Here is a 21,083-nt window from a genome sequence, read left to right as displayed (position 1 = left end):
TCTGCACCAGTTTACATTAGCAGACAGCTTGTTCCCGTGGTTTTAGGATATAGCCCCCATCGAGGTGAGATGAGGAACCAGCAGCCACTCCCGCTCTGGCATTCTACCTGAAGCCAGCATAATGCCTCCAAAAGTGCTGGGGGGGAGTATACCCAAGGGGCCCCACTTACACCCTTTTACCTAGTGCACATTCACATCCCCAGCAACTTCATTAGGCCAATGTCCACCCTAGAGTTCCTCAGGCTTGTGCTTGGCCCCTATACAGAGATGCAAGGGGCAGGTGGGAAGGAAAAGTTCCCTTGCCCCCACCCTTCCCTTTGCTTCTGCCTCACCCACCATTGTATACCCATGCAGGAATAGATGCAGTCTAAACCCTTCATTTATTATTTTAATTTTCAGTGTTTCTGGACCACAGGCTCTTTCCAAGAAATATAACTGAATAATTTATCATGAAGTAAAAAATAAATATTCTATAGAACCAGAACTTTTGCTTAAAGTGGTATCAACTAAGGCACACGCAAGACATGACGAATGGGTCATCTGGCTAATACACTCAGTACCTTATCATTGTTCAGCTCAGCCACAGACTCCTTTAGTTGTGCGGAAATGCTCCTTCAGAAAAATAGCATCGTGGCGATTTTAAGTCAGTTAAAAACATATTTATTTGATAGGATGTTCTCAGGTTATTCACATGCAGTCCAATTTCTAAGCAAGCATCCGTGTATAGAGGTAACTACTGAAACGTGGAGGATTTGTTTACCTCATTCATATTGTGAAATCTGGCTGAGCACACGAGAATGAAGAGAGTTGTTCCTTCTTGCCCTGGACCTTGGGCAGTCGTTTTCACCAGTGGGTATAAAGTTCTACCATTCAGGTTCAGTGACACTTTACCTGCATGCTGAGCAGAAAATCAGGCTCAAAGAAAGTATCACTTCAGATATAGCTACAGCCGAGTTACTTTACATCAGATTTTAGGCAGTTCATTGTGTATTTTTTTAGAAACTTACTGCAGTAAAATGGGCTGTAATTTTTGTTATATTCTTACCTCAGTGTATGTTACTACTGTTTAATATGACTTTTATGTACATATAGGCTACATCTGCACTAGGAGCTAGGGGTGTGATTCACCTGCTTGTGTACCTTACTTGCGCTAGCTCTCATCCAGCTAGCCTGAGCATGAATAGCAGTGTAGCCAGGGCAGCACAAGTAGCAGTGGCATGGCTGAGGTGTGTTAGAATAATAGAATTACAGGGTTAGAAGGGCCGGCAAGGGTCATCTACTTAAACCCCTTGCCAAGATGCAGGATTTGTTGTGTCTAAATCATCCAAGACAGATGGCTCCCCAGCCTCCTTTTGAAAACTTCCAGTGAAGGAGCTTCCACAACCAGGGCCGGCTCCAGGCACCAGCTTGCCAAGCAGGTGCTTGGGGCGGCAGGTCCAGCGATTCGGTGGCAATTCGGCAGATGGTCCCTTCTGCCGAATTGCCGCCGCAGATCGCGATTGCGGCTTTTTTTTTTTTTTTTTTTTGGCTGCTTGGGGCGGCCAAAACCCTGGAGCTGGCCCTGTCCACAACCTCCCTAGGCAGTCTATTCCATTGTCCTACTGTTCTTACAGTCAGGAAGTTTTTCCCGAGATTTAATGTAAATCTGCCATGTTGTAGTTTGAACCTATTGCCTCTTGTCCTGCCCTCTGTGGCAGGAAAAAAATAACTTTTCTCCATCTTTTTTTTTTTTTTTTTTGAGCACATACTCACCAGCAGGAGTGCCGCCAGCTTTTTGGCCGCCCTAGGCAGCGGAAGGTCCCACCCCGAAATGCCGCCCCCCCCACAGAGGCAGTGGAAGGTCCCGCCATCGAAATACAGCCACAGTCGCCACCCCCCAAATTGTAGCGCCCTAGGCAACTGCCTAGGTCGCCTAATGGATTGCGCCGGCCCTGCTCACCAGTTTCAGGTGGGTTTGTACTTGGCAGGGCTCAGCTGTGACTCTGCTAGTGCTACCCTTGCTGCCGTAGCTCACTCTAGCATGATGAGAGCTAGCATGGCTGTGTATGCACGAACAGGGAAATCACACTCCTAGCTCATAGTGTAGCCATAGAGGGAGATATTCTATGATACAAATAGGAATGAGGCACCCAACTCCCAAAGCATTTTAAGGGCAGCTAGGCATCTAACAAACTCCCCTTTCTGTCTTTGAAAGTGTCCCCATAATGTTTTGCTTGTTTGTGTGGGTATAACCTTTGCTTGTTTGTGTGAGCAGCAGGTCCACTTCTAAGAAATAATTCTGTTGGTGAAATTAAGGCCCTGATTCAAGATACTTCAGTGTGTGTGTAGCTTTAAGCATGTGCTTAAGTATCATGCTGAATTAAGATCTAAGACAACAAACCCACTTTTCTTGTGATAGCCACATTATTGGGTCCATTAAAATTAAATGGCCTTTTAGATATAAGTGTTGTGTGGGAATAATCCTCAGGGTGAATAATTTTTTGCTGCAGAAAGGCACCCCACCTGCTTTTCAAGGGATCTATGAATAGTTGTCAGACTTTAATTTTTATTTCAAGAGACCATTCTCCATATAAGATGGGTGTCCGAGGGGGACTGGGCCTACCCATCTGCTGGAGTGTTTTTCTATCTTTGTTTCCTATTATTTATCTCTACAATCCAGAGATCTAGAATAGCTGAACTATTAATATAATGTCACATGAAGGGACAGAACATCCCATTCCCTGCCACACACACATTTACTGAGATGTAAGATCTCTGCCAGAAAAAAATACAACCCAGTAGTTGAGCATAAATAAGTTAAACACAATTCACTATCCTAAAAGCTATTTGTGTCTTTCATTGCTCGTGGAAGTCAATGAGATCTTACCATTGGATTCAATGGGCATAGGATTAAGCTCTTATTCTCTTCCGCTTATTTCGTCAATTGTCCCTCCAGAATAGTGCTGAGTTGCAGCTGGCGTAGGAAAGCCGGCATTGTGGCTGCTTTTTTGCTCTACCTGCCCTCTAGATAAATAGAGGAGTTTGGTGTACAGGGTGTGAACCAGTTTCAAGAGCACTTAAGTCACTAAAGGGGTGAAACTATTAAATGAAACTTCAAAGCGCCATTGAATTCTTTTGATTGTGGATTTTGTCCATTTTTATACATATGATTATAAAGTTCTGATTGGACATCTAAGTCTAATTTTCTGGGTTTTACTCATCATAGGGATAGATCCTACAATTGGATCCATACCAGCAAAACCCTGCACTGGTCCTCTGGCATGGACCTGATTGCAGGATGTGGGCCAAGGCTAACAAGGGGCTCATGACCATTTTTCCAAGTACTCCATAATATCCACATAGTTAAAACACTGTCTTAAGGGCAAGTATTGGTCACATTACACATAACCCGAAATTAAGTAGCCGGAGGAGAGACTGATTTATTTTAAGTTATTTTGTGGGGAGAGCCCTAACATTTTAGAGAAGCTTTTGTTTTGTTTTTTTGCTTTGCTTTTTATAACTGAAGCATTAAGAACCATGAAAAGCTGGTTTTCTTTAATTAAACAAGCTTATGCACTGAAGGGACAATAGGTCATTTTTTTGACAGCTGCGTCAGATTTCATATCCCTTAATCTGAATTCTTTTAAGAATGAGAAAGTTTCAGTGCTCACATTCCTAATGCAGGCTAAAAAAAATGGGCTAATTAAACTATGGGCCTATTATTAAAAGACTAACAGTGACATGGTGATTAAAAGGAGTCTGAGTACAATTTACAAGTTTTGTATATCTTCTTATACAGTAGCAAAAATGAACTGCAATTTGATTTGCTCGCACAAACCAAATATCAGATCTCCTAACCCAGTGTAAGTTAAATCACAGCGTAGAAATGACCAATTCACTCAATTCATAGACTCCAAGGCTAGAAGGGAGCATTGTGATCATCTAGTCTGTATAATACACGCCAAAGTACCGCCAGCTTGTTTAGCCTAACCAAAAGAAGGCTGAGGGGAGATATGATTGCTGTCTATAAATATATCAGAGGGATAAATACCAGGGAGGGAGAGGAATTATTTAAGTTCAGTACCAATGTGGACACAAGAACAAATGGATATAAACTGGCCATCAGGAAGTTTAGACTTGAAATTGGATGAAGGTTTCTAACCATCAGAGGAGTGAAGTTTTGGAACAGCCTTCCAAGGGGAGCAGTGGGGGCAAAAGACATATCTGGCTTCAAGACTAAGCTTGGTAAGTTTATGGAGGGGATGGTATGATGGGATAGCCTAATTTTGGCCATTAATTGGTCTTTGACTATTAGTGGTAAATATGCCCAATGGCCTGTGATGGGATGTTAGATGGCAGTTACTACAGAGAATTCTTTCCTGGGTGTCTGGCTGGTGAGTCTTGCCCACATGCTCAGGGTTTAGCTGATTGCCATATTTGGGGTCGGTAAGGAATTTCCTCCAGGGAAGATTGGGAGAGGCCCTGGGGATTTCTCACCTTCCTCTGCACCATGGGGCATAGGTCAGTTGCTGGAGGATTCTCTGCACCTTGAAGTCTTTAAACCAGGGGTCGGCAATCTTTCAGAAGTGGTGTGCCAAGTCTTCATTTATTCACTCTGATTTAAGGTGTCGCGTGCCAGTAATACATTTTAACGTTTTTAGAAGGTCTCTTTCTATAAGTCTATAATATATAACTAAACTATTGTTGTATGTAAAGTAAATAAGGTTTTTTTTAAATGTTTAAGATTTAATTTAAAATTAAATTAAAATGCAGAGCCCCCCGGACTGGTAGCCAGGACCCGGGCAGTGAGTGCCAATGAAAATCATCTCGTGAGCCACCTTCGGCACACGTGACATAGGTTGCCTACCCCTGTTTTAAACCATGATTTGAGGACTTCAGTGGCTCAGACATAGGTTAGGGGTTTGTTGTGGGAGTGGGTGGGTGAGATTCTGTGGCCTGTGTTGTGCAGGAGGTCAGACTAGACGATCATATTGTTCCCTTCTGACCTTAAAGTCTATGACTCTATGACTCTAATTCCTAGAGCAGATCTTTTAGGGGAAAAAAAACAATGATACCCTATCAAGCAAAGCAAATAATCAAATATAATAAGTAAAAGCATGATAATATAATATGTAGTCTATTACCAACCAAAACGCAGTTACAGCTGTGAACATGACTGAATAGATTATTTGCACTTACCTACGAAGATTCTGATAAGAGGTGGTATTGAGTTGCTTAAAATGTCTTTTAGGTTACAATTTCGTTTCAATTTCAGGATTAAAAAGTAAACTATTTAATACGTTACTGAGTCAAATGAACCACTAGCAGACCTCTCAGCTGGTGATGTCCTATGAGTGTGAAGAAGGCTGATTATGCTTAGCATTCGAAGTGTCTGAGGAGACGTCTGCACTAGAACTGGGAATGTGCTTCCCTGCGCAGGTAGACAGATGTGCTAGCTCGAGCGAAGGTAGCACGCTCAAAATAGCAGAGTAACTGGTGTAGCACAGGCAGCAGCTCGGGCTAGCTGTCTGAAAATGTGCCCTCCCGGATCCCTTGGGTACATATTCGGTGGCTAACCCAAGTTGCCACCTGTGCTACCCACAGCTATGCTGATATTGTTAGTGTACTAGGCCAGCACAAGCGCAGCTAGCACATGTCTGTCTACCCCTGCTAAAAAGCACGCTGTCCCAGCTACCGTGTTTTAGTAGGGGTATAGAAGTTATGGGATAGGAAAACTCCTTTTATTCTACGTTTCCAGCATATTTAAAAATCATGGTTGCTAAATTGGAAATAAAATCAATGTTTGTGGTTCAATTTTCTCTAGCTTCTGACAAAAGTAAGCACCAGGCTGTTGCATGCCTTGTTAAAATGTTGTTTCCCTGATAGTCTTTTAGTAAGAGCTAGAATGGCTTCCAGCTCAGTATCTGTATTTGCATAGCACACGCTTCCACTCAACAGAAGCATGCTGATAGCTGGTTCAAAGAATGTATGAGCTCTGCTGGATTTGAGAGCTGACGTTCTAAACAGGGCAGGTGTGTGGGGTTTTGTGTATGTGAGAGAGCCATATTAGCTACACATAATGGGATACATCCTTGTGTCTGGCTGAGCTGGAGTTAGCACAGTGCCTATGAGAGGACAAAGGGGGACCACCTTTGTGTTTCCTGCATCCCCAATTTGGTCCCTGGAGTAAGTTAGAGCAGCCTCAGAGCTGCTCTAACACTCACTTGGGACTGTTATGCTAGCCAATAACTTCCTGAGTTACAGCCATGCCCTCTTTTCTAGGCACACTCCCTTTTCTTCAGCTCCCAATTAGGGCAAATTTACTGCCCCTTTGTGCCAAGGGTGTGGCACAAAGGGGCTGTACCAGGTACCAGGATCTCTAGATGTTAAGGGTTAGTTCAGTCCCTAGAAATATTTCAGTCCTTGGCTTCTCTACTGAGACTCTCAGCAAGGGCATCAATTAATGCAAGTTGTGATGTTTATAAAGTGATGTGGACACTCGTTTAGAAACTGAGCCTTTACCCTCAAATTCCTTTCACACAGGCCACCAAACAGCTATCAGATTTTCAGTGTGAAAGGTTTTTAGTCCAGCTTTAGCATTTACTCTGTAAAAAAAATAATGAGGAAAACATGTTGGTTTTTTTCTGTGAGAGGCTGGTACCAGTAGCGCTCTAGAAGGCAGAATGCCAAATCAGTGACTCTGCAAGAAATCTGCCTTTTTTTTGGAAAGCTGTTGCCTCAGAGGCTTTGGAAAAGTTTTGAAATCACAGTAAAAAAGAACACCGAGGTTTAGGAATGTTGTGGAGTATCCTCTACCTTTTAAAGAAGGCAGCCCTCCTGCCGTGACGTTACACTGGCATCCTGCAGAAAGCTCTCGAGCACTGAGAAGAAAGGGTCTGACACAGAAGTGACACAAGTAAGTTCTCTTTCTCACTCTCTTTCTTTCTCAGCTTCTCCCCCCCCTTTTTTTTAAATGATTAAATGCTACCTATGGGGGTGGGGGGGGACGGGACTACTTAACACTAAGTAACACTGGGTTTGTTTGTTGGTTTTGCTTAAACATGGAAGAGACTATTTAAATCCACAAAATACAAAGGCACAATATAACTAAAGCCAAAATATACTTTTTTTAAAAAAGGACAATGATTGTGGACAGCTGGTGTTTTCACTGATTTATTTTAAAAACTTGTTTACACAAGTGATTCAATAGTTTCTCAGGATTTGTATTATTACACACTGCTCACTAAAAATATTACTGGCTCACAAGGAAGAGCAGGAAAATGCCTACATAGAGTTTAATGTTTGTTATCATTTAAAGGTGAATCCTTAGTTTAGCAGTATAGCACTAAACATTTAGAGAAGAAAATCCGGTCATGCAATTTAAATGATATTTATCTAAAGGAGTCAGATATTGTACACAGTTAATCGTCAGAAAAAGATAAGAGGGCACAAAGTTCATTTGCTTTAGAGAACTCCATTTTTCAGCTCAAGTCTCATTAAGACTAGAGTAGGCTTGAACACACAATACATTAATGATCTAAACTGTGAATGTTTATTGGATTTGATATCTAATTGTTAATGATTAGCACCTCTTCAATTGCCATTAAAACCAACATTTTCCAAAGCTAGTACTGCTGAAATTGGAGGTTTTGGGTGGCTCAGATGTGAATTTTGGCCTTTCTGGGCACTCCTGGAGTTTTCAGAAAAGTCACCCCTGGGCTGGGAGACCAGAACAATGCAACGGAAGAGGGACATGGTTAAGCGGTTGGTCAGTCATCCTGACTTTTCAGAAGCCCCAAAATGATTACCAGGATCTCAAACACGTGCTGCTGTTCTACTCATGGCAAGGGCATGACTAAGTTAGCAGGAGCAAGTTAATGCACCGATATCCTTCTCCCTCTGCCAGAGCAGGCCTGTGAACATCCTTATGACTGGAACAGCCTCCAAGGGCTCTATTGAAAGAGCAGGCAAGAAGGAACATGGTGGAAATTGGCTAGGCCTCATGAAAGGGCCCAGTGGTGACTGGCCTGGATAACCCTCAGCAATGGCTGTTAGAGTGAAATATAAAGAACCTAGAAAAATTAAGGCTACATACACAACACTAAGAAGTGACACCTTAGTTGAAAAAACACAAACCATCATGTCAATAATTTCAATACACAAAGAACAAATAGCATTAGACTCTTATGGTGGCATGGTGGCATCGCAGGACATCCTGGTGAGCCATGCTCTGAGGCGGTCAGGGAGGGGTTCAATAGGGTAGCTGCTAGGCTGTGATAACCTTCTGTGTGAGGGCACAGAAGAGCTGGGCAGGGAACAGCCAATGGGTCTGATTGTGAGTGTGTGACTCTGTGCAGGAGAGAGTCAGTGACACAGACTAGAGGAGAAACCAAACAGGAGCACACATATGCAAAAGACATTAGGCAATCCGCAACTGAAGAGAGTTCAGGGAGCAGGGAAGGGCAGTGATTGAAAGATGGAACAAACAGGGGCGGCTCCAGGAACCAGCACAGCAAGTGGGTGCCTGGGGCGGCAGGCCACGGGGGGCGGCCTGCTGGTCGCTGTGAGGGCGGCAGTCAGGCAGCCTTCGGCGGCATGCCTGTGGGAGGTTCGTCGGTCCCGCGGTTTCAGCGGCAATTCTGTGGCAGGTACGCCAAAGGCGCGGGACCGGCAGATCACCCGCAGAAATGCCGCTGAATCTGCGTGCCCAGCGGACCGCCTGCAGGTATGCCGCCAAAGGCTGCCTGACTGACGTGCTTGGGGCGGCAAAAAACAGAGCTGCCCCTGGGAACAAACTACAAGCTGTGCCCTACTAGCCTGGGATGGGTGCAATGGGCACTTAGAGGAACAGTGCCATGGTAGTATGGAGTGGTGGACTGGGTGGAGCAAAAGGTTTTGGTAGGAATGCAGCAGCAAAGTGCTAGTTAATCTGGGGTCCTAAAAGAGCAGATCTAGGGCAAGGCTCTTCCCTATCAGACACAACTTTAGTGGTTTCCAAATCAACCTATCACTGAGCTTCTCCCAATTTTCATTTGACCTGTATGGCAAAACATGCCATTAATACTTCATGCCCTCAACATGCCTGTCATATGCATTGACAGCAATGGTCTTGGTTTAGGATAAGACTTCAGCATTTATACAAGGGAAGCAGAAAATTATACATGTGGGCAGCAGGGACCTAATGAGTTCTTTACCCATAAAATACATCCCTGTGTGCAATATCCATGATAAGTGCTGTCATTCTTGCCCTCATTAAGCTAGAACTTCATCTCTCATCTTTCTTGGAGTTCTTACCCTCACTGGCATTACAATGTCCGGAATCACCTCCAGGATCCATGCAGAACCTTCTGTGCCCAATACTTCAGTTGATTCAGTCATGACGTGTGTGTGTTGGAATGTTGAGCACCTCTCTGGAAATGTCCCTGATTTTCCCTTACACTATCCTGAGTGCACAGACTCTATTAACATATGCTAATGAGTCTTTTCCATGTGGCAATGAGGTGCTGGTGGGTAGAGCAGGCAGATGGGCATTTTCAGGTAATTTGCATTTTGAAAATTCCTCTCTCTGTGGACCTGTGCCTTCCCCAAGTGCTTTTTGCCATGCAGAATCCTGGTCCCCTTCCAAATCACAGACTTCCATTCTTCATAATTATTATTGTGCCCGTCTTGTATATCTGGAAATAGGTAGTTTTCACAATTGATACTCCTGCTGTCAATGAGATAGGCTGCATACCCATGTCAGCAGCTACATGATCAATTCCTTGGTACTTTGGTACTTCCCACTGATGACTGAAAGGCAGGGGGCGGTGACTGCTGCTGCTCAAGAATATTAGCATAGTCCTTATGTAGTGTGTTAGATATGCACTGATTATCCTCCTGATTGTTGCCCAGATTGGGATGCATGGCAAACTTGTGATGGATCCAGGTTGCCAGAGCAGCTAATCTGTCAATGGCATTATAATAATCATATTTAGCACTTACATAGTGTATTTCGTCCTTAGGTTTTCAAATCACTTTTCAAAGGAGGTTAGTAGCATTATCCCCTTTTGGGGTCACTGGGGCATAGAGAAGGGAAACATGACTTGTCCAAAGTCACCCAACAGGCCAGAGCTAGGATTAGAAACCAGGTACCCATCCAGTGCTCTGTCCACTATTCCACACTGCCTCACCCCTGTGAAGTCTGCCTACAGCAAAGTCTGAAAGTTCCATGTGACATTACGTAGCCAAAACTAAGCACTGAATTTCCTTACTGTGCCTGCAGTGGGACACCTCTGAAAAATCCCCCTAATGAGAATGTAGCATCTCTGAAATCAGACCCTTGACCTGTGTATATTTAAGATACAGGAGATGGATAAAAGTGTCATGGGTCAAATGCTCTACTGGTACAAATTAGCACTGTTCAAAAGACTTCAGTGGTGTTACACCAATTGGTCTCAGCAAAGAATTTGTCCCTAAACTCTGTTACTTGTTAAAATCCTCATCAAATCCCAGGGCCAGACCACAACATTTTGGCACCTGAGGCGGGGAGCTTAAATGACACTCCCATACCCCCTCGCTTGGGCCAAAACTTTGAAAGGTCTCAATTCTGCCTTCTTCCCATTCTACTCCTGTCATGGTACTGCTCTGCTACCTACCCCATTCAGCTTGGAGAAGCTGTGTTCTCCACTCAGGGCCGGTGCAAGGAAGTTTTGCGCCCTAGGCAAAACTTCCACCTTGCGCCCCCCCTCCAGCCCTGCGGCAGCTCCCCCCCCCCGAGGCGACCCCCCTGTGGCAGCTCCCCCTCCCGCCCTGAGGCGCCTCCCTTCCCCCCATAACAGCTCCCCCCCACCCAGGGAGCCGCGCGGCAGCTCCCCACCCCAGCTCACCTCTGCTCTGCCTCCTCCCCGAGCACACCGCCCCTGCTCTAATTCTCCTCCCCTCGCAGGCTTGCGGCGCCAAACAGCTGATTGGCGCTGCAAGCCTGGGAGGCGAGAGAAGTGGAGCAGTGACTGCGCGCTCGGGGAGGGGGCGTAGGAACGCTGTAAAAAAAAATTGGGGGCACCACTTTTTGGCGCCCCCAAATCTTAGCACCCTAGGCCCTGCCTAGTTTGCCTTAATGATAGCACCGGCCCTGTCTCCACTGGCAACTGTTACAGGAAGTGTTAAAAGTTTGCGCAGAGACACAAAAGCACTTGGAAAGAGGGTGGTCATCTTATTTGTGCACATACATTTCAGCAGGATCAACTCCAAAGGCTGTTCTGGAATATATCTTGAAAGGGCTTTTAGTTCATCACCTAAATCACTCGCATCAATATCATGCATGTCATCATGTGTCAAAACTGTCTCTTGTGCCCTGCATTGCTGGTGTAGGTCTTCTTCAGGCATAGTGAGGAGTTCTGGAATATCATACAACATCCCAAATATACTGCTGTGTTCCTTGAGCTGCATGAAACATTCTTCAACTGACTGTATTGCACAATCTAGCACCTGGTTAAAGAATTCAACTTTGAATTGTTGTTTGGGGTCTCTTATGGGATTATCCCATGCCTCTAAGCAAAATGTCTTCTTCTTCGGTGACTCTTGTATTCTTGAATGGGTGAGAAAATAGCTTCAGTGTGAAGTTCCTCTGCCAACTTCTGTGCACTCTTCAGAATGTTTTGAAATTCCTCATCTGATCGGTAAGACTGTAGGTATGGCTTTGCTTTGTCCAGTTGTTCCATTGCTCCAGATATATCAAGGTCAACACCTTGGAGTCTCTTGCTTACAACATTTATTTCAAACAGTATGTCATGCCACAACACTAAGCCACACAGAAATTTGAAGTTATGTATGTTTCTGGTGATTCCATTTCCCTATGCCACTGTTCTCCCATGAACAGTTCCTGTCATAGCATTATCCTCCACAATGGCAACTATGGCATCATCTATCTTCCCAATTTGGTGTTTGATAGGCTTTATCGCCTCCACTCAACTTTCCCATTGTGTGGCACTCAGTGGTTTCAGTATCAGAGAGGATGTTCCCAGATGTTGCTTCAAAAATTGCCATTGATGAGTTGATACAAAGGAAAACACATAGATGCTTTGAATTACATTAAAAAATTCAGCAGCCTCACTAGAAACTGAGGCTACATCACTGACCACCAAGTTCAATGAATGAGAACTGCATGGGACAAAAAAAGCTCGAGGATTTAACTCTCGGATCCGTGTCTGCACTCATCTGTTCTTTCCTCTCGTGTTGGCACCATTATTGTAGCCCTGACCTCTCATGTCAGCTATCGCAATTCCCATATCTTCCAGCTTTTTAAGAAGCACATTTGTCATACCAGCTCCTGTAGTATCATCAATGTCAATACATTCTAGAAAATGTTCTCTGACAGTCACCGTTGCAGGAACATTTTCACTAGGTTCTGTTGTTGCTACAAAACGCACCATTAAAGTCATTTGTTCTGTATGGCTGATGTCAGGTGTGTGCAGTCCAGAATAACAGAGTAATATCTTGCTGACTTCAGATCTGCCACAATCTTCTGTTTGACTTTTGTTGCCAGTAACTGTATGATCTCATTTTGAATTGTTTTTCCAAGGTAGTGGTGTGTGTGCATTTTTTGGGTGGTGACTCTTCTTAGATGCTCCTGGAGTACAGCATCAAACTCAGCCATCAACTCCATAATTTTAAGGAAGTTTCCATTGTTTGGCACATACAGCTGATCTGAAGTGCCACGCAGTGCTAGGTTTTGGGTAGCAAGCATTCTCACAATGGCAATGAGCCTTTTCAGAACATTTTTCCAGTAAAGAGCTCTGATGCAATCTTCTCTGGATGCTGACCATGTATGGTGGCCTTTAACCTTAGTCTCATCTCAAGCTCTTTCCACCTATGGAATGCTCTCTGGTGATTTGCTGCCTTCTCATGGCATTCCAGATTTCTAGCTAGATTTTTTCAGTCCTTTGTTCCTGTAGGACCCAATGTGGCTGGAACATTAGACTGGAAGAGTTTTCAACAAAACCAGTATGGAGCATTCTGGGTTTTTGAGTACATAAGCCACTTTGTCACCATTTGGGATTTCATGCCAGTAATGTGTTGGATGGAAACTTCTATTTTCATTGTCTTTGGGGAACATGAAGTTTTTCACTTGCTGTGGCCCATGCAGTACAAGGAAGTCCCTCAAGCTACTGCTCAAGTCGGTGCACAGTCCCGGATCATCTAGACTTAAGGAACTAAACTCAGCAGCAGCTGTTTCTTGTGTCTCCACCACACTCTTCTCTGATCTACACTTTTCTTCAGGAATGTGCATGGTTACATCCATTTGAGATGGAGATATGGATGCTGCAGTAGCTGCCAGATCACCTTCACTCTGACTAACTGGAAGATCAGGCATCTCCTCACCACTCACATCATCGTTGGGGCCGGAAGGCTCACCGTGAACATTTGTGTCTATGTATCTCACGAGAGATCCTTCCCACTTAGATAGAAAAGCTTCCTTTGCTTTTTCTTTTTCTGAATGCTGCCCTAGAGGGGCGTTTTCTTCTTTCACTCATGACTGCTGTTATGTGCCAGCTATAGTGGCTCTCAACACTCAGTTGAAAGGAACAAATAAGCAGGCTAGTAGCAGGGCCTGAGTGAAGGAAAATATCAGCGTCTTAAAGGCCTAACTGGCTCCTACTACTTCAGTTGACTGCCTGTTCTTCTCAAGTGGGTTCAGGGAAGCAGCAGGAAACAGGAAGCTCTCTGAGAAGCTGGTGTTAATCAGTCCAGGTTCCTGGGGATGCTAGAGAGGTACATAAGAGGCTCCTCCTCCTCTCTGTCCCTGCAGCTTCTGCTGCTTTCTGTTATTCCCTCTCACCTTTTCTCCTGTCTGTCTGTTATGTCTCTTGCGCCCTCCGTCCTCCAGCACAGCACTCCACCATCTCTGTGTATCTAAAGCAGAGAGACTACATATGCACCAGCAGCAGAGACAGTTTTCTGGGTCCTAGTGGCACTCCCCCACAGTCTGGCATCTGAGGCGGCTGCCTCAGTTTGCCTCATGGTAAAGCCAGCCCTGTCAAACCCTATGATTCTGTGATTTTGGGTCAGCATTTCCTTTCAGGTTCACTGTAGTTTCCCCTGATTTGGGTAGCTCAGACCATCCCATTTGGTGAAGAGCACCCTTCTATCTGAGTCTTTAAAAAAACGGTTTTACAGCAACATTAAAATAGGCTTCCAGGTATTAGCCTCACATGAAACATATTGTGAAAAATACTCCTTGAGTAGCAGTGTGCTCTTTTTCAATCTAGTTTAGGCATCTTTCACTATGGTATTTTATGACTGGGATATCAGTGCCCCTTGTTTTATTGTCTCCTTTCCACCTCTGCCATTGTTTATAGTTATCTGTCTAATTTTGGGCCTGATCCTGCAAACACTTATGCCCATGAGTAATTTTACTCACACAGATAGTGCTACTGAAGTTAATAGACTAACATTCATCATGTGCATACATTTTTGCAGGATAATGCCTTTAATCTGCATATACTACAGCTGTGCTGAGGACAAAAGTTCCATTTATGAAGGACTTTCAGATTTTGAAATTTGCTATTTTCTGAATTGGAACAAAAACTGAAAATTTTAAAATTCTCTGCAAAAGAAAATTCCCCGCACCTCAGTTCCCCAAAAGTTTTGGATCAATTGAAACATTTCATTTCAACAAAAATGTTTTGTTGGTTTTTATTTTTTATTAAATCATGATACATAAAATAATATGATTTTTTTTTTAAAAAAAGAAAACTAATATAAAAATCAAAACATTTTGTTCCAAAAATGTTGAAACAGGACATTCTGACATGGTCGAATCTTTTTTTCGGTCTTCTTCCCAAATTGAAGTAGTTTGATTTCAATGGAATTTCATATTTTGACAGAATATGGTTAGAAGTTTCTCTGAACAACTCTAGTAAACATTTGGTGGCAGGGTAGTGTCATCTTACTTGTCTATAAAGCACCATGCATGCTTTTAATAATAGAATCATAGAATCGTAGGACTGGAAGGGACCTCAAGAGGTCATCTAGTCGGTCCTCTGCACTAATGGCAGGACTAAGTATTATCTAGACCATCCAACAGGTGTTTGTCTAACCTGCTCTTAAAAAATCTCCAATGACGGAGATTCCGCAACCTCCCTAGGAAATTTATTCCAGTGCTTAACTACCCTGCCAGTTAGGAAATTTTTCCTAATGTCCAACCTAAACCTCCCTTGCTGAATTTAAGCCCATTGCTTCTTGTCCTATCCTAAGAGGTTAACGAGAACAATTTACCTCCCTCCTCCTTGTAACAACCTTTCATGTACTTGAAAACTGTTATCATGTCCCCCCTCAGTCTTCTCTTCTCCAGACTAAACAAACCCAATTTTTTCAATCTTCCCTCATAGGTCATGTTTCCTAGATCTTTAATCATTGTTATTGCTCTTCTCTGGACTTTCTCCAATTGTTCATATCTTTCCTGAAAGGTGGCATGCAGAACTGGCCACAATACTCCAGTTGAGGCCTAATCAGGGCAGAGGAGAGTGGAAGAATTACTTCTTGTGTCTTGCCTATAACACTCCAGCTAATGTATCTCAAAAAGATGTTTGCCTTTTTTGCAACAGTGTTACACTGTTGACTCTTATTTATCTTATGATCCACTATGACCTCCAGATCCCTTTCCGCAGTACTCCTTCCTAGGCAGTCATTTCCCATTTTGTATGTGTGCAATTGATTGTTCTTTCCTAAGTGGAGTTTTTTGCATCTGTCCTTATTGAATTTCATCATATTTACTTCAGACCATTTCTCCAGTTTGTCCAGATCATTTTGAATTTTAATCCTATCTTCCAAAGCACTTGCAACCCCTCACAGCTTGGTATCATCCACAAACTTTATAAGTGTACTCTCTATGCCATTATCTAAATCATTGATGAAGATATTGAACAGATATTATGCGATTGCCATATAAATAATAACTCACACTTTTTTCCAAACAGGAAGACGTATATATCCAATCTAGAAGAGCAACACCATGGAAACAAGAATGATTCCTGACCAATCTAAAGACAATCCACCTTTCCTGGACAGAAGTATTGGAGCACTTCCTGTCAAGAGAATGTATCCTTATTTTTCTAAGTTAAAGGTATAAAGACCACAGCTCAACCTTAAATTGCTAAAAAGCATTGAAAACTGTGGTTTGACATTTTATCAATATTCACTGAGTTCAGTGTGCTAGTACTTCACCCTATTTATTAAAGTTCAGGAAATGTTACTGCTTTATGGTCTGAGCCCAAGCCCAGTGAAGTCAGTGGAAGTTTTCAGTGGACTTTGGATCAGGCTGAATCTTGGAAATGAGTGCGTTAGAAATATACAGAGTGGTAATAATAACAGTAACTATGGCTACATTAATTATTATTATTGCATTTAAATAGCTTTACACAGAAAACCCTTGCCAGGAAAAGCAACAGCAAAGACTAAAATGTAGGCAGGGAATGCATTCCCCGCTGTGGCTAGCAGCCCTTCTCAGATTGCACATAGAAACAGTGGAGCTGAAGCTCAACATATTTCGTTGCAAAGCATGAGAGTTTGAAGGCCAGCCTAATTATAAAGTAAACTCTGTTGACTGAAGGAAAACAACTGAAAGGAGGTTTTACCCAAACAACACATTTAGTGTCTGTATTTCGTTCCCTATCCCCTGAGCCATCCAATCACTGAGGAAAGATGGTTCTTAATCAACTCAATTTCCTTTTCTTCAGATATTTCTTGGGGCACTAGCTTTCTCCTTTTTTGCCAAAGGATTTTCTGGAAGCTACATGAAGAGTATGTCAACTCAAATTGAAAGGAGATTTGAAATTTCATCGTCAGTTGTTGGCATCATTGATGGCAGCTTTGAGATAGGTATGTATCTTTCCCTTTGGAAGCAAAAAGGATGAGCATTTTAATGGACAGTTTGTTTATCTCTTCAGGTAACTTAATGGTGATGATACTGGTGAGCTATCTTGGGTCAAAGGTTCACCGGCCCAAAGTAATTGCTGCTGGATGTCTCATCATGTCATTTGGAACATTTTTATCAGTGATGCCTCATTTCCTAATGGGACGGTAAATATGGCTGATTATTACATTATGCACCATTTAGACTCCAACTTCTGAAGCATATTTTCTTCAGTAACTTGAGATAAAAGCTGAAGATCTGGTTTGACAAATTAAAGTTTCCCCCAAAGATTGGATGGTTTCAGTAGCAGGGTAGGGCATGATATTTTAGCATTCATTGACTCTCTGACTTACTGAAGGCCCTATTCTGAGCCTACCTGGTTCTGTGGTACTGGGGCAGCCAGAACTCCATGTTCAGAGAATGTTATTTGGATCTAGAACTAGCCAACAGATCCTAATGGAACAGTCCTCTTTTTCAATGGTCACCGTACACAGCTGCCAGAAAGAACTAATTTCTGGGTGCTGTATGAGGCACTGCCCCTTTCCCATCCCCACAACTGCCATATATTACAACCAGGGCACTGAAGGAATGACATAATGGAAAGCAGTTCCTCCCCAACATGCCAAAGGGAGAGGCTTGTTTCTTCCCAGAACAGGGCTAGCCAGGGAGGAACTACCATAAAAGAAAGATTGAGTAGGGATACTGAGTGGGGCTATGTGGACCACAGAGCAGAAAAGGCCCTAATCTCTACTCTGCTTGTGGAATTGTAGAGGGCCAGCAGTCTCTGAGAATTGCATGGCACTGCCCAGTGAGGGGTGTATTGATTTAATCCATGCTCTCAGTAGAGCTTTGAAAGATAAACCTTTCCTCACAATGCAAATGTAATATCCAGAGGGAGGGTGGCAACAAGCCATGGACCATATTGTCTTTCATCACATTATTAGAAGCTGCCACTGTACTATACTAAATCCCAGATGCTGTAAAAATAACAACATGGCTGTCAGTATGTGGAAACCCTGAACACTACCGAACACCAACAACATCTGGTCGTCTCTTCTTGACTCCTCTGAATGAAGTCTCCAGATAAAAACATACAGCTATTTGAATGTGCAGCCACACCAGACACTGGAATGTGAGTGGTCACAACTGAGTTTAAAATTCCTGTGACCAGGGTTGGCTTAAGGGATGTGCAACCATTCACATCTCTTAGCAAGGGGACAGCATTACAGTCCCATATGAAGGTGCATCAACAGCTATCATTTCTCTTTGGAGAAGCACTAAGCTGTGACTCACCCAAGCCACAGCTATTTGTCTATCAACTCTGCCTTCATATAATAGACAAAGTAATTCCATGAGCACCAAGTTTATGTACAATTTTCGTAAAAGATGAGTCATGTATATTTCAGCTACATCTTACACCATTATTTTCCAGTTATAATTATGAAAGAATACCACTTACAGAGGACAACTCTTCTACAAGTTTATCAGCATGTTCTCTACCATTACCTTTACATCATCCAACTTTAGATGCTATGGAAATGACTAGAGAGTTGAAAAATTCTGGTAAGCAAAAGCTCTGTGATTGGACTCGGTCTTGGTTAACTTCATTTTATATATTATTTTTTTATTGGAAAGTATAATATTAAAACCACTAAGAAGTATGTTCTCCAATCACCCCTCCCCTCTGTCCCATCCCCCAAAGTTAATGGAAGCCGTGTATATATATTGAGGAACAAATAGAAAGAGCTAAGTGTAGAACTCCTATTATCCAGATTCTAATCTCTTGTTATTTATATACATATTCAACCTTCTGTAATTCCACTAACGTCTGAGGCAGAATATCCAAAGAAAACATATCTATTGTCCAGATTAAACAAAGCACTTAAGTAGGTGCCTAAAGTTAAACACGTACTTAAGTGCCTTGATTTCAGTGAGACGACCTGTCTGAGTAAATGCTCACCAATGTGAGTAAGCATTGCACAATCAGGCCTATTATTGGGACATCCTGCTTGCAAGATTACTGCTCCCCCCACATTTTTGTGGCCAGCAAAATGTCATCCCCTTGCAATCTAATGATATTTTTCATCGTATCACTGGATCCTGTCAAAATATTATGATATTGCATCAGAACACCCAAGATTTTCTCTTGAATGGCTGGCTACAAAATGGACCCCACAAGATATAGCAGATTGTGAAGAAAACAGACAGTAACTAAATCTATTATGGATGTTTTTTCTCCAAATTGTTCAAAAGGCACCATTTCATTTCTGTTGAAAATAAGTTCTTCTGAAACCACTGTTTCCAAAAATGTAAATATGTATTGCCTACAGGATGTGAAAAAGCAGCAAGCTCCTATCTGTGGATCTTTGTACTGATGGGAAACCTTTTACGTGGAATTGGTGAAGCACCTATTATGCCACTGGGGGTGTCATATGTTGATGATTTTGCCAAAGAAGAAAACTCAGCATTTTACATAGGTAATAAATTAATGTACAATATCAATTCCCAAATCAATCTTTTAAACATTTCTGCATCAAAACTAGAACAGTGTTCAGTTTTCAATATTCTGTATTCTTTCCTCACCTTACAATGGTAAGAGTGGAATGCTGAGCAAGTTCCATGCTTATCTTTGGAAAAGAGTTCCAAATAGCACCTTTTCCTCCGCCTCAGGGTGTCTTGCAACATGGCCCAGTTTGTTGGCTGACCGAACAAGTGGAGCATAATCAGAGACTTACCCTGCGAGTGGTACATGGGGGCCATGAAGAGCCATGTGCGTCTCTAGACCCACAGACTGTCATTGCTTTAGGGAACAAATTCTTCCTAACCACCCTTCCCCAAATAATTCACTTTAATAATAATACTTTAAACATTTTATTAAAAGCTTTCAGAAAACTTGCAGCTGGCACTTTGAGTTTTGACACCTAGCACAACTGATGTAAAGTCACCAGTGTCAGGGAGGGACATATTCAACCAACTGCCAGGATGTCATTTCCAATCAATGGGCATTTCTTTGGAAGCAGGATTGCTTGTTGACCGGCAGAGAAAGACTCCCAACTCATTCATAACCAGTTTAGTACCTTGAAATATTATACCAAACTCATGTGTAACTGATGCATGGCTAAGCAATTGCCCAGAATAAATTTGATGGCGCATAAACTGGCCATGGAAATATCAATATAATATACTAATCTCAGGAGGAATTTACTAGATGATACTTTACCTAAAGCCACTGAAAACAGTCTTCACTTGGGGATGAGGAAATAAAAATTATAGATAGAAAGATGTGGAATATGCAGAATGGGGCTGTACAAAAGCCACTAATTCCCTACTTCAGTTTACCAAGATACTCATGATCACCTTAGAACTTTCTAATTAGGACTGGTCCAAAAGTCCCACTAGTCCCGCAGCCACAGGGAAGGACCATGGTTCATCAGGGAAATGTAGGAGCAGGTCCATTAGGGGCATGTGGGACTTGCAACTACAATGTCCTTGAGGCACTCTGGCAGCTCAGACAGATTCAGAGACGAATAATGACTCAACCTGAAACTAAACATTTTCTTTTGGGTCAATAAACTGAAACAAAATTTTTGATTTGGGAATCCTGAAATGTTTCATTTCTGAGTTGAAAATTTTCATAACTTTTCATTCCATTAAAAGTTTTGATACTTTGACATTTCATCCCAATTTGGGATTAAACCAAATGCTGAAATATTGGATTTCCTGCAGGATGTAAATTCCACGTATTGATTCCAGTATCTCATTCCAATACTCTTCTGCATATCTGATGAGCAAGACTCATCCATGCCATATTAATGCCTAATAAGTATTGTCCTGTAATTGAAAAAATTCCACTCAAAGCTATCGTTGAATTTTGACCACAAATCTGTGTGTGTGACCTTGGTCAAGTAACTTCACCTCTGTGTGCTCACATTTCCACTTGCCCGCCTTTGTCTGGCTTGGCTACTAAGGGCAGGTCTACACTACGATCTAAGCTACACAATTTGAGTTATATTAAAAAGAAGAACAGGAGTACTTATGGCACCTTAGAGACTAACAAATTTATTAGAGCATAAGCTTTCGTGGACTACAGCCCACTTCTTCGGATGCATATAGAATGGAACATATATTGAGGAGATATATATACACACACATACAGAGAGCATAAACAGGTGGGAGTTGTCTTACCAACTCTGAGAGGCCAATTAATTAAGAG

The 21,083-nt window shown here is 42.6% G+C and overlaps 1 protein-coding gene across 1 annotated transcript in view; it reads left to right on the top strand.

The window, feature by feature from the left end:
- Positions 1 to 6,453: 6,453 nt before the first annotated feature.
- The window catches only part of LOC117883183 (solute carrier organic anion transporter family member 1C1-like), a 39,317-nt gene continuing 24,687 nt past the window's right edge, over positions 6,454 to 21,083 (top strand). Inside the window, exons 1-6 of the mRNA XM_034782273.1 lie at positions 6,454 to 6,895; positions 15,936 to 16,081; positions 16,695 to 16,836; positions 16,905 to 17,037; positions 18,303 to 18,433; positions 19,201 to 19,347. Of these exons, the coding sequence (XP_034638164.1) occupies positions 15,971 to 16,081; positions 16,695 to 16,836; positions 16,905 to 17,037; positions 18,303 to 18,433; positions 19,201 to 19,347 (664 nt within the window). The 5' untranslated portion in view covers positions 6,454 to 6,895; positions 15,936 to 15,970. The remainder of the gene's footprint in view (positions 6,896 to 15,935; positions 16,082 to 16,694; positions 16,837 to 16,904; positions 17,038 to 18,302; positions 18,434 to 19,200; positions 19,348 to 21,083) is intronic.

The sequence above is a fragment of the Trachemys scripta genome, chromosome 1 (assembly GCF_013100865.1).
Source record: "Trachemys scripta elegans isolate TJP31775 chromosome 1, CAS_Tse_1.0, whole genome shotgun sequence".
NCBI lineage: Eukaryota > Metazoa > Chordata > Testudines > Emydidae > Trachemys > Trachemys scripta.
This window is presented reverse-complemented; position numbering and strand designations above follow the sequence as displayed.